This window comes from Seriola aureovittata, chromosome 6, assembly GCF_021018895.1.
Source record: "Seriola aureovittata isolate HTS-2021-v1 ecotype China chromosome 6, ASM2101889v1, whole genome shotgun sequence".
In the NCBI taxonomy this organism is placed as follows: Eukaryota; Metazoa; Chordata; class Actinopteri; order Carangiformes; family Carangidae; genus Seriola; species Seriola aureovittata.
This window is the reverse complement of record NC_079369.1, coordinates 10,272,128-10,285,532: the sequence shown is the minus strand read 5'-3', so window position 1 is coordinate 10,285,532 and position 13,405 is coordinate 10,272,128. Positions and strand designations below refer to the sequence as shown.

At 42.1% G+C, this 13,405-nt stretch overlaps 1 protein-coding gene across 2 annotated transcripts; it reads right to left on the bottom strand.

The window, feature by feature from the left end:
* Positions 1-1,073: 1,073 nt before the first annotated feature.
* lmx1a (LIM homeobox transcription factor 1, alpha) lies at positions 1,074-13,325 on the bottom strand. Of its 2 annotated transcripts, none has more exons than XM_056377758.1 (8): positions 13,057-13,325; positions 10,986-11,166; positions 5,012-5,232; positions 4,007-4,182; positions 3,349-3,426; positions 2,868-2,952; positions 2,316-2,495; positions 1,074-1,672 (listed from the first exon to the last, which is right to left on the bottom strand). In XM_056377758.1, exons 1-8 carry the CDS (start codon positions 13,124-13,126, stop codon positions 1,530-1,532), a joined length of 1,134 nt encoding a protein of 377 aa, XP_056233733.1. In that variant the 5' UTR covers positions 13,127-13,325; the 3' UTR covers positions 1,074-1,529. The 2 variants fall into 2 exon arrangements, with proteins under 2 accessions (XP_056233733.1, XP_056233735.1); XM_056377760.1 differs by lacking the exon at positions 13,057-13,325 and adding an exon at positions 11,690-12,072.
* Positions 13,326-13,405: the final 80 nt, after the last annotated feature.

Genomic DNA, 13,405 nt, shown 5'->3' with positions numbered 1-13,405 from the left:
ACCGTCAGAATAATAATGAGGTTATTGCTACCCGCTGCGACCGTATGATCACGTTTTGATTATTTTTTCTCATCCCACCCACTGCTGCTGGCAGCCATATATATACGTGCCAACTGTGCACGGACTCGCGCACAAGAAGGGAAAAGGCCCCGCAGGTGACCACGTTGGCTTCCTTCCCTGATATTTAAGTCTGGCTTTTCTCCCTTCATCTGCCTCTGAAGATACAAGGAAATGCATTATGATACTTAGGTCCCTTCAACAAAGAGTGTTGTTCCTCCTAACACATGAGCACGCACACGTGCACATGCCAGCGGACACTTAGACCAGATACAGACACAGATACAAAGACAGACTCAAAGAAACACACACAGTATACTCTGCTGCACACTTCTTTAGCTCTGGTTGGCAGTAGCATACCACGGTGACAGACAGTTAGATTGTTCCTGACCATTGACTTGCGCTCTCTGCTCTGCAAGGTCTGATTTCATAGTGGGATACATGAGATGGGTCCAAGAGAGGGTTCATGGCTGGGGCAAGGAGGCACTCCATACAGTGGGGCTTCATATCTCTGTGTCACCCTGGGCATTCTCCCCTGACACAGCTTTCAGCCCCTCCGTTGTCTGGACCCCCCCCCCCCCATCCCTGGGTTTTCTCAACCTCTCTTTCCCCAGGATTGGTGCATTCCAGCTGGGCACAGTGCCTGGGTGGTCGCCCCCACCCCTTCCCCTTCCCCTTCCAGTCCGCTTTGACTGGAGGAAGGAAAAGGCAGAAAAATGCAGCGAGGGCCTTTGACCGTGAGGAGCACAATGTGAGCGTTGATGATGGCGGCGTGGATGTGATGCTTACCTGCCACTGACCCATACTGCTGTCATAGCCCAGCATTTTACAATCTGATGATCCACCCAACAGCCAGGGGAAGATGCCTCGCTGACCTGTCACCTAGATTGGACCGATAAGCACTGAAGATGGACTGACCCAGCTCTGACCCTCAGCATGAATACCCCATCTTCATCCTGAAGGATCAGTCCGCGCTTTATACTTACTGTGCCACACACCTCATCCTGAATATTCACTGTATCGTAACGTTATTTATTGATCATTGTTGGTTCATTCAAGATGAACAGCATACACACATTGTGAGAATAAATACAAATACACACCCAAACGGCTATTTACATTAGTAGATGCAGTTATAATCTCATAATCTAACATTCAAACATAGTGAGAGAGGTCCGACAGTGTCATGCATACACAGGAGACTTTAAAGAGCCTGTGTTGAACAGTGGGATTGTAAAGCATAAGAGGCAGTAGTGTAATTATGTTTAAATGGAGGTGCACATGATATATCCACCCTCTAATAGCCTGATAACCACTGATTTAGAGTATATTGCATGGTGTCACAGTGTACCCACGTCCCCAGCCACTTCCTCAACTACCTTGCGCATTGTCCACAGAAATAAATGATGAGACCAGAGAGCGACGCAGGGTGAAGGAGACGGACCATTCCTTACTGAGTCCAATCTTCACTCTCAGGAGGTGAAGTAAGAGTCCTGCATGGAGTAGAGGCGGTCAATAGGAGTAAGTAAAGAGGAGTCACCCAGGGCGAGGCAGTTGCTGTCAGCCACATGACAAAGAGGGTCTCTGTCCACGTCACCGTACAGGCCCTTAAAGCCTATAAAAGAGACAACATCACTGCTTTATCAATACCTCGTGTATAATCCGATCATTCATTCATTTTTTTCTCTGGATCTGAGGGGAGTTTGAAAGAATTAACCTTGGCTACCTTTAAAAATGATTTTGAACAGTTGGAAAGTCTGTTGAAAATTGCCTGACAAGGTCATGCAACCCGAAGCATCTGCTACTCCACAAAATTTCACACATTTTAAAGTTGGAAAACATTTTTAGGAATGTTTGCTGATCTCATTCTGAGCAATATTAGCTACATTTTAAATACATTTGTAAACATCTGAGAAAATATTGCCCTAAAAGCTATAATGATTTATATTTAAACATTTCAGCCGGCCTGAAAAGGAAATAGTTCTTGATATTTAAGTTATTCTGCAGCATGAGAACAAAGAGCAGCACCACCACAGGAAACACCACAGCTACAATGCTTGAAGCTGACTGGAACCCATATTTAAAAAACAAATTCAAATCTCATGATTTAAGTTCAGATTTCATAATGCCAAATGTAATGCCATAAAGTCATGTCTTTTTACTTGGTTTCTCTTATCTCACTAATCACTGAGGTTTAGAGCAATACTGTGAACATGTAACTCTGCGTCGTGGTATGACAGCAGCACTCAGGTCTTTACCATAGGGGTGCATGTGATCCCCTGGCATCTGAGGCGGGGTCAGACCCTGTCTGAAGGGGTCCATGTCATAGTCCTGCTGCTCCAGTGTGGTGAGCCCCATCTGCTGCTGTTGCTGCTGAATGTGAGAATAAGAGGACCCCAGGCGCTCCATCTCAGAGGTCAAACCACCACAGGAGGGCGCTGTGGGACACGAGACACAAACACGGTTCACTGTTGTCTGTTAATGACTTTAGGTGAGCTTTTGCCGTAACTATTTAGAGCTCTGTTGATGATGAACTTTCGCGACTTTCACGGACTTGTGTCAGACATTTTTTTTTTTTTTTTTTTAAAGCTGATCGGAATCACATCAGAATCTCCTGCCTTTGTAATATTGATTTGTTACATTGAATGACATCCTTGCTCTTCTACAAAATATTGCTTAACATCTTGAATGGATTTTTACTGCATATGTAGATTTTTAATTCACTTTGAAAATCAATTCCCAATCACCGAGCAGGAAGGGGGACATCGAGTGTAACTTTTTCTTAACATACATTTTCAGCAGTATAATACCTGTATGATGTGACGGGTGCTCACGGTGTTCCTGAGTCTGCTGCTGCTCCTGTTGCTGCTGCTGTCTCCTGGCCAGCTTCTTCATCTAAAAACAAGCATCACCAGACATTACAGCTAACTGTGCACACGGGTCTATTGTAAAATTCCCTCTCACTCACACACAGTCCCTCTGCCACCCAGGCATACGAGTGTGTTCACACAATTGCAAAGTATTAACAGCGAAGTAAAGGACATCTTTCAGTGGAGGAGGGAAACCACACATGAGCCCACTTTGTGAGGAAATATGGGGTTTAATCTACAGCGATCTCGCAGTGAGATGTCATCAGTTTCCTGTATGAAGAGATAACCAGGCTGATTTCCACTCTGGCATACAAATACAGTGCAGAAAGAGTCCTTTTATTAGTAGCGCATATGACTGTGTGTGTGTGCGTGCGTGCGTGCGTGTGTGTGTGTGTGTGTGTGTGTGTGTACTTTGTATTACTTTGGCTCTTTGGTTCTGGAACCAGACCTGCACTACCCGGACGCTCAGGCCGGTCTCTGCTGCCAAGGTCTCCCTTACCTTGGATTAAGATTCAGGGGGAAGGAGAAAGAAAGAAAGGGAGGATGAAAAAAAAAAAAACAGGAAAATAAAAAGAGAGAGGAGGTCAGTTGAAGGTTAAAAACATCAGTATCACTACAGTAGTCCACCTCAAATGAGGAGGAAGGAATAAAACATTTTTTGAAATTTATTGTTTGAGAAAATAACACTTCTAAATATCTCTACTTTTATGTGGCATATTTACCCATACAATATGTCCAATAGCAGTACAGTGGTAATATATACAGTAGATGAAATTGTGTCAGACTTCATGGCTAACTTAATAACCTAATATCTTCGCATTGAGACATGATATAATGTTTTTCTGTCCACATTCTCTCCACTGCTGTAGTTGCTCGTACAATTTGTGGACTTCATTTAAAAAGATAAATATACTATGATTTACACATTTACTTTAAAAAATGGACACTTCCAGTTTCCATACTATTCCATGCTAAGTCCTAAGATTCGTATACGTTGTACGCTCATTAAAATGACAAGATTCTCTTAGTATCCACAGTAGATCCAGACATACTGGGCAGACACAGGATAAACACTTTACCTTTCGGCAAGGCTTGGATGAAACCTCAAAGGAGGCTTTAAAGGTCCGTCTTTGTTGAGTGGTCAAAATAGTGCGAGGTCTTTTAGGACGTTTGCTTTCCAGGTCTTCTGATCGAACTCGTCTACCAGTGATTTTCCCAGATTCCTCCTCCTCTTCTTCCTCATCATCACTTTTACCTAGTGGATGGACATGATCGAAATGTTTGTTTACCTACAAGTCACTCACATAAAAAAATTACAATTATTGAGAGGCAGATTTAATGGAAAACTGATGCCATTAATATAAGATGATCACTACATTATTTGCTCGTAGTTATTGAGTGATTATGACTTTTTTCAGTTTAACTACTTTCCCTCAATTTGCCTGATCACTGCTTCAGTTTGAGGTTTCCTACATTTCCCAGAATACCTTTCAATAACCTAGAATGTCCCTTAATAACTTGCATTCTTAATTGGTAGATAGAAAAAAAACCCTATAGTATTAGTTACAGTCATACATATTAAAAGCAAAGGAGTTCTATCTCTTCCTATTATCTTTCTAAGTTACAGGAATAATACACACTTGGATTAAACTTTGACCCCGTTTGACACTGTGTAACACACATTCAATATGTGACTAATTTCTTTATATATATATATTTCTGTTGGGCTATTTACTCAAGTTAAAATATGGTTATTCTGACCCAGTGTACTAAATACTACAACCTCAATTGTTACCTTTAAACCGTCAATTAACTGTTTTATTTGTAGAAAACAATGTGCATATGCATGATACACATATTAGTAACATATGGTGACATCATATTAAAACTGTTCACTGCCCCACACATTGTAATTTAGATAAATAACCCAACAGTAATGTAAAAACACAAAGACAGGTTCAAAAAGAACCAGTGTCTTGCGTGGTTTTCTCCCCAGTGTTGCATTGGCACTGAGTCTGTTCTGACGCACTGATTTGCAGTGTACATGTACACACACACATACTGTACGCACACAAAGCCTGTACCTGTGTCAGAGGAGGTCAGGCTGGCCAGACACTGGTGGTAGTCCTCTCTGGCACACAGTAGCTGTCCCTCCCTGAGGACGCAGCGGTCTCCAGTCTGCAGGCGGCAGGAACAAACGCTGCAGGTGAAGCAGCGCAGGTGGAACACAGCGGCCCCTGCGCGCATCACCAGCTCTGCAGGAGAGACGGCCTCAGCGCAGCCCCCACAACGCACCGCAAACAGACTGGAGAGACGGAGGAGAAGGTGGGGGTGGAACCATTGGAGGAAATGGAGAGAAACTGTGAGAGCTCAGTAAATAACAGAGAGTGATGCTTTTGTTTAGCTGACTAGGGCTGGAGTAAAGCTGAGACACTTGAGGACCCTTCACACCTCAGTAAGAAGGGACACCATGAGAAAAAAACATGCTTGGTTGACTTGGGGAATGTTGCTGAGTCGAGCTGTCACTCAAAACAACTGCCAGCCTGACTTCTCCCCTCTCCCCCCTCCTCCCCCTGCCCTGGACACTCAGACACATACCCTTAGCATGGCGGGTGTGCATCTTAGCGCCTGGCAACCAGGACTAGTGAGCTTAGCCTCAGAGACTGTTGCCGTGGCTCCGGCTGCCATGTCCGAGGCTGTGCTCCTGGAGAGGCAGGAGAAAAGCTCTCGGCAGGCCATGGCTCCAGGCAGAGGGGGGGAATCAGATCTCCCGGTGGGAGAGGCTGAGCCGCCGGTCCCAGGAATTATCCGCGGAATTATCCCTAAGTCTGCTTAACCAGAGCGGGACAAAGACAGAGCCAGCCCCCAAGCAGCAGGACCATTGTCCGCTGGCTGGCACCGCCGCATTTTGGGTCTGTCACGCAGGATGATGCGTCATCATTCTGGAGCTGGCATTTGTCTCCAGACCTGACTGGGTCACCGGACCAGTCAGCACAGAGGCATGAGAAACTGACAGCTTTTTTTTCTCCATGTTTTTGTTTTCACATAAAAAATACTATATATCAGTAATTCACGTTTTTTCTTGCTACTGTGTATTGTAAAAAAAAAAAACTTGAAGCAGAAGAGATGAGTGAAAGATAAAAAGAAATAAAACCTTCATGTGAAGTTTTTTGTAATACGGATCCATGCAAATCCCTAAGTAATGGAGTAATATTGGCCTATTAGGATTTCTCTAATATTGGCCACCTATGTTGTCCACTTCAGATGTGATGAACCACAGCCATTTTCAGTGAAAAGTTGCTGTGTCGGTGGTGCAAAACCAGACACCACAAAAAGTAAAAAAAAAAAAAAAAAAAAAAAACTTTCAAATTAAACAAATATTGCTTTTGACCTTCTTTTATCTAAAACGGGAATTTAGCAAGAAAACAAAGACTCAGACTAAACATAAAGCAAACACCCAGGTTGAGACATCCCTGTCAAAAGCTGTGGAGCTGCAACATCCTGAAGCCAAACATTGCTGGGACCTCTTACTGTTGCTGTGGGGTCGCTAGGGAAACGGTAAAGCCCATTCCCAGAAGCTCAGGAGGGTCAGTCGGGCTGCTTGACCCATCCGAGCCGTCTGCCCCACGGCCTCAATGGTATGCACTTTAATATGGCCAACATACCGTCTGTGGTATGTGGATTCCTGTGGCAACAGAAGATGCAATGAAATATTTTCAAAGGAAGTGTGGCAGAGGAAACACCCAGAATGTCTCTGGGTTTCTATGATACAGCAAAGTACTTGATTTAATTTCTCAACATGATGCTAATGCTGGATGTCAGTGAAGAAGAAGCTACGGGCATTAATGTTGTGAGATCATTCGTGTTTCGAGAATCGCTTTTCCATTATGCGCCTTTCCTCCAGTTTGCCTTATTATCCCTCGTACTCTTAAGCGTTGTTAATGCAAAGGTAAGAGTACCTCCAATACTTATGGAGCAGCTCAAGGTGTTTAATATTTCAGAGTTTCCGCTGACATGATTGGCCCAGAGGCCCTGCCAGCAGAGCGGGAACACTCAGTCACGCTGGATTTAGACACGGCAATTAGTGACAAGATCATTACAGAGAAATAAGTCAGCAAAATCCTGTGCTCCTCCACACTGACACAGCCCGGGTAAGTCACTCTCAAGGTAGATGCACTGCATAATAAGATGAGTGTTTAGCAGAAATACACACACACACACACACACACACAACACACAACACACAACATACACATCAACTCAAAGCGCTCCTCTCTCATTGTTCCTGCCTTGACTTCAGCACTGACCTTTGGCAGTCAGGCAAATAGACTGCTGGTCTGCTGGACAAGCAGAGAACACAGATCCAGTTTCTGGATCGGGTTAACCTGGATCCTTTGCTGAACACACTCACCAAAAGAAGCTGTGTATCAGATACAGATCTGCGGGTCAAGTGCACCGCCAGTCACACCGCTGATCTGACGACCAAACTGCTGTCCAGCGCACCTGTCCACTGAACCGTTTAGCCAATCTAAATCTACTGACAATCTAACCAACCTAAACATCACATTGTCAGACAGGAATTTGCATATTGCTTCATTAAATTACAGTACTGTCTCATGTACAGTATGTATTGTGTGTCGTGTGGGCTGCTACAGGTCAGACTAACTAACAAACTACATAAATTGCACGTACAATACAATCATATCGGGGAAAAAATACTGCCAGAATTTAATTGCATACAAATGCCATTATATTACATTTGGAATCATTAAAGAAATATTAAAAGACAAATGTATTAACTTACTGAGAATGGCCAATAGAAAATAAATTCATCCAATCATTTAAACAGATCAACTCGTCATTAATGAGTCACTAAATTTAGTAAAGCTCCAGTGGTTATCCGAATCCCATGAATATTATCACATTTGAATGAGATTATTATTATTATTATTATGTGATTTAATGAGATTCTATAAATGTCAGGAAGTAAAATTATAAATTAAAAAAACTTCTGCCACAGGACATTGTGATCAAGAAAATCATTTACACAATTATTGATCCTCCAAATCACATTTTCCTTATAGTTCTATTAAGTTATTAAGTATGTGAAGTTGTACTGGTTCAGTAATTTATATATATATATATATGTATTCAAACTACTCCTAAGTGACCTGAAGAAGAAAAACGCTACACAAATAGCACATGCATCCATTAAAGACTACACACTACATAAGACCAAAACTACAGATTGCTTCAAGATCCCAGTGTGAATACCTGTCACACATGGTTTTAGTTTTTTTCATTTTCCTTACTGCAATTTAATTATTTATGTTTCCTTTTTTGGAGCCCATGTTTTTTTCATAATTGTTGGCGTTGATCTTGATTGTTTATTTGATGTTTTTAACTACAGTTGATCAAAACTGAATTTGATTGATTTGGTGTAAGTTAGTTTCCTTCCTGCCATGTCCATCTTCTTTTTTTTTTTTTTAAAACCCTCTGCATGTTCTGGCAGAAATGTACACATTAATCATGACATATTAATTACAAATATACAACAATAATTCAACATTCTGGTACTAATTATAGCCTCTTGGACTCTTGCACTAATACATTTTGAGTGAAGAAAATACTGGAATTATTGTCTTTTGCTTCCATGAAGAGGCCAAGCCTGATGGCCTGTCTGGCGCTGATTTACCACATAAGCACAGGAACAAACAAGGCAAATTTTGGGGAGAAGACACAACGTGGTGTTAAGAGACAAATGTTGTCACAGTATGGAATAATCATCACTTTTGGGATGAGCAGAACATAGTTTATAAAAGGTGAGAAAAAACACTGTGAGAGTTTAAAAAAAAAAAAAAACTCTAATAGTGGACAGAAGTGGTGCTCATGTGCTGTAGGGTGCCATAACCCCCAGACAGGGAGGGTGAGGGGTGGGGGGTGATGGAGACGTGAGACCTCAGAGGCGGAGCTTTGGCACCCGGCCTCCTGCTAATTGGTCAGGTCAGATATCTCACGGTCGGTTGGGCGTCGTCCCATTGCTCGACACAGGGCTGCTGTGAGCAGAGCTTTCCAGATGCCACGGCACATAACGCCAGGGCTCATGGAGCGCACTGTCCCCCAAAATAAGTTCACACCATCCTCGCCGTCTCTCTTGTAGGGATGCACCAGACCTTCTGACATATGGCTCTACTCTCCTAATTACCTCTCAGTCCTGCTTTTCTCTCAGTGCTTTAGCCAGGTGCTATTATCTGATCATGCTATAAGCGTTGCGAATAATGTGGTCTTATAAGAATCCTCTCTGATTTCCATTTATCCATTGAGATGTCAGTTAAAATGTTTACATAGGGGCTTAGTCATCATTAAAAACTGACAATTTTAACTGTTCTGCTAACAAACACAGTATTTGCAAAAGCACACGGGCCTCCAACACCACTGCAGCGTAATTTTAATTGGCTGGGAACTTGACGGTGGGGGCGCATTTTGGAGCCAGTGAGCGTACTGTAACATTTCATGTTTCCCTGTCGCCTTGGCAAAACCACCATCACTAAATTGTTCAGAGATAATGTGAGCTGCTGCCTTTTAGGTTGTACAGTTTTTGTCTTGGCTCTTGTTTGGGTGAGAGCATGTTTTGGAAGAAGAATGAAGGGATGAGGTGATGAACACCAATGAGGGAGTCAGGCAATGGGTGATGCTAGGAGTTTTGGGGAGGGGCGGGGGGGGGACTACCTCGTCGACGAGACCATATGTTGTCCCCAGCTTGCAGTTGCCACGCCAGTGGGTCTCGAAATTTTAACACATTTTGACAATGTGTCAGTTGAGCTCTACCCCTAGTTGTGTGCTCTATGTGTGTGTGGTGTTTGTGTGTGTGAAGGTGTGACCGTGTTGTTTGGTGTGTGTGTGTGTGTGTGTGTATGTGTGTCTGTGTCTATGGATGTACAGTATGCAATAGTGTTCTCACATTCCAGCTCCCTTGCCACCCTTTCCTCCTACAGTCACCTTGTTCTTAGCGCACTGTGCCAACTTCCCTGGAAGTCAGCTTACACCATAAACACACACATACACAGCTACACAAACACACATACAGTATGTAACACAATTAATTTGGCATGAACTACAAAATCTACCCATGTGTACAGTATGCAACACTATGTAGGAATATACACGTATAAAGTTACTATAAAGAGAAATCATTCATCTCTCACTCTCTCTCTCTCTCTCTCTCTCTCTCTCTCTCTGTCACACACACACACAAACACACACATTCTTAGTCAAGGTCAGACATGGACAAGGGTTCTGTTGTGAAAATTGCCTTAATATCACAGAATCACAGAATCATTTTTGGACAGGAGGCCAAAAAATAAAATACAACAAATAATAAAAAACAAAATGAAATAATATGAGCAAAATGAAAAGTACATCACAAGAGCCATTAGATGTTTTTCCTATAACATGAACCATACAACATTATAGTCCATGTAATAGAGAAAACATCTAATGGCACCAAGTCCTGGTAGTAGCCTATATTTGCAACATATGAGCCAAAGCTTGAAACAGGATGAGAAAAAAGTTTTAATTATAGGCTACTGTAAAAAACAAAACAAAAACAATTGTATTTAGAAATTAAATGGGATGCAGCTAAGATTTTAGCAATATTTTAGCATATTGCATATATTTTAGCAGTATTTTCAACCTAACCCTAACCCAACTGTAACGAACATTTACGTTACTCTTCACCAAGCTAAAATTCATTGAATTAAAATGTTTTCATTCAATGACTTTACCAGAGAGAAACTGACATGGTCACATGACTTTGGTGGTGGCCCATAAAAAACAATTTCTTTGCAAATTTCTAACCTAAATTCACTTGTATTTCTTGGTGCAGAAAAACTAACATTACAGTGTAAAATCAACCTGGAAAATCTCTTTACCTTCACGTGCATGGCAGCCTCGTGCCAGAGCTGAAAAGTAGTATGCGTGTGCCTAAGTGTTTTATGATTTCTGCTGTCACATCAACAGACACCAAACAATAATTCAGAGTTGGAAGTGAGCACTCACTCAGCATAGTCCCGCTTGCAGTAAAGTTTGCGGTCCCGCAGAAAGCAGGAGTTCTTGAGCGCGTCCCCGCACGCTGCGCACCGCACACAGCCCTCATGCCAGAGGCCGTCAGTGACTCTGAGCAGGAATCTGTCTGTGATCAGCCGGTGGCATCCGGCGCACACTGCCCTCTGATCCATATCTGCAGTGATGGGAAATCCTCTCATTACAACACTTTTCCAATCAGCAGGATGCGGATGAAATACAGTGCTTGCTAATTTGGGCTGTGGCAAACTGAAGGCTGAGAGAAGTTTAATGAAGGCTCATCAAAACGCGACTTTGCCTCTTTTAAATGTTAAAAAAAAACCCAGCTAAATTGCTAGTTGTTTAATTAAAAAGTTAGTATTACATTGTGAAACGTTAATTATTTTAATCGTTTTGACCGTTATTTAAACCAATGATGACGTTCTATTGGTGACCATGTGCATTAAATAATGCGAAAAATAATCTCAGTGAAATACAAAGTTTAAAAAATGTATTCTGAATCTAAGTCTTACTAATTAATGATGATTAATATAATTAAGTCATCATTTTTTTACCCTCCTAGATCCACCACTGCAGTGCTCTAAAGAAACATAGTGATTTTGACCAAAGTTAATCAAAGGCAAAATAAATAGGCTTATTCAAAAATGAAATTAAAAAACAAGTTAAAAAAAAAAACCTACCTGTTAAATGCGAGTTTCCTGACGGTAGCAAAGTGTTTTAGGTTTTAGACTCCCAGTTCCTCTCGGAACATCTCCGGCGCTCAAACTCCTGCTGCAACTTGCTGCTCTGAGACTCAGAGAGCAGCGCATCAAAGTTTCTCCTCAGAGCTTCCGCCGACCTCGCTGAGTCCAGAGTTATTGACTATTTAGGCTATCTATCAATTATCCTATTAGGAATGAACGGGAAGGACAGAGAGAGATTGAGAGAGAGAGAGTGAGAGAGTGAGAGAGAGAGAGAGAGAGAGAGACAGAGAGAGACTTCCTCCATGTGCAGGTGCAGGTTACCTCTCTCTCTCCCCCCTCCCTTTGTCACTCTCGCTCTCTCTCTGTCTGTCTCTGTCTCTCTCTCTCTCTCTCTCACTCTCTCTCCTCCCCATGCTGAATTCCAGAGTTACCACAGACGCACATGAAAGGATTTTTTCTTCCCATTAGAAAATAATAATAGTGTTCAGGAAGTGAAGTGCAGGTTAAAGGGTCATATACTTCCATAGTGTAGGCCTGTAGTTAGGGTTCTGACTAGTCATACTATAGTCTCCCCTCTGATTTGGTAAAAGTCATTAGCCTATATGTTTTGGTGAGTGGCAGAGCACTGGAGGTGAAGGCTGGCCCACTGCACTTGTTGAAGTTTGGTTTGACCTATGTTTAGAGTAGGTTGCTGATGAGCTCTGTTATAGTTTGCAGAGAGCCGAGTATGCCGAGCTGTACCTTTGTGAAGTTTGAATAAACCAAGTGGTTTGACAAGTGAACTCCTGCCTTCGCCATCAAAATTACAATACTTTTAAGGGATAGATAGATAGATAGTTAGATAAAAAAAACACATCATCCCTGCAGCATTCTATAGCAGGATTAGGTAGAGTTGTGTGCAGTGTGTATATATTGACTAGTCAGAAGACGTTGTGCCCCAAGTTGGTCAGTATGTAATGTTGCTGTGACATTTTAGGCTATAAAGCCAGCTCAATTGAAGACGAGTCTCTGCCTCTGATAATTGATATGCAGTCTCACATATAGGGATAAGGATAAATGCTAAAAAGAGAGAAAGAAATTGAGCACCAATCAAACTTACCAAGTGAAGTTTTCAAAGGTAGGGACTCACCATGCTTTGCAGTCTGGTTTACATTGCTGGTAAATCTGAATTAATTGTACTTTTGTGCTTGTAGTTACTGACAAATTAACAGAATGGTTCAATTGTGGATAATTTATCCAAGCTAACGAGGTATAGCATGTCAATATTCACAAATGTGTATGTTGCTACGCTGCTTTGCACACAATCAGGTCACCTGCGACCCTTTTGAACATCACAAAATTTACAAATAATAATGCATACTTACAGTTTGTGGGCCTGAGTCTCCCATTGGGCAACATAAAGTTTAAACTGCCCTGTCCTTTACAAATAACCATCGCGTAAATCCAGTATCAAACTATGCACGATTTTTGAAGCAGTCCTTGCAGTGGTGGGCTCAAAGTAAAATGTTTGGAACAGTAAAGTGAACCTGATAAAAAATAAATTCCTGCCAGTGAGTGACTTTGTGGTTCTGTTCTTGCATTGGCAGAGTATACAAAGTAGATTTCTCCAGGCAATTGAGAACATAGTGACTTTTCGGCATGGCATCAAAACAACAACAAAAAAAAATCATCTTCTTCTACTGATATTGATGTAAGGTGGTTGGCAAACAGCTT

Bases quoted from the DNA above. Each gene is read 5' to 3' on its own strand.
- lmx1a (XM_056377758.1), bottom strand. From the start codon at position 13,126: ATGGTTATTTGTAAAGGACAGGGCAGTTTAAACTTTATGTTGCCCAAT. The intron at 5,233-10,985 runs GTGAGTGCTCAC...CCGTCTCTCCAG, and splicing joins TGCAAGCGGGACTATGCTGA to TCTGTTTGCGGTGCGTTGTG. The intron at 2,496-2,867 runs GTATTATACTGC...CGTGTCCCACAG, and splicing joins GCACCCGTCACATCATACAG to CGCCCTCCTGTGGTGGTTTG.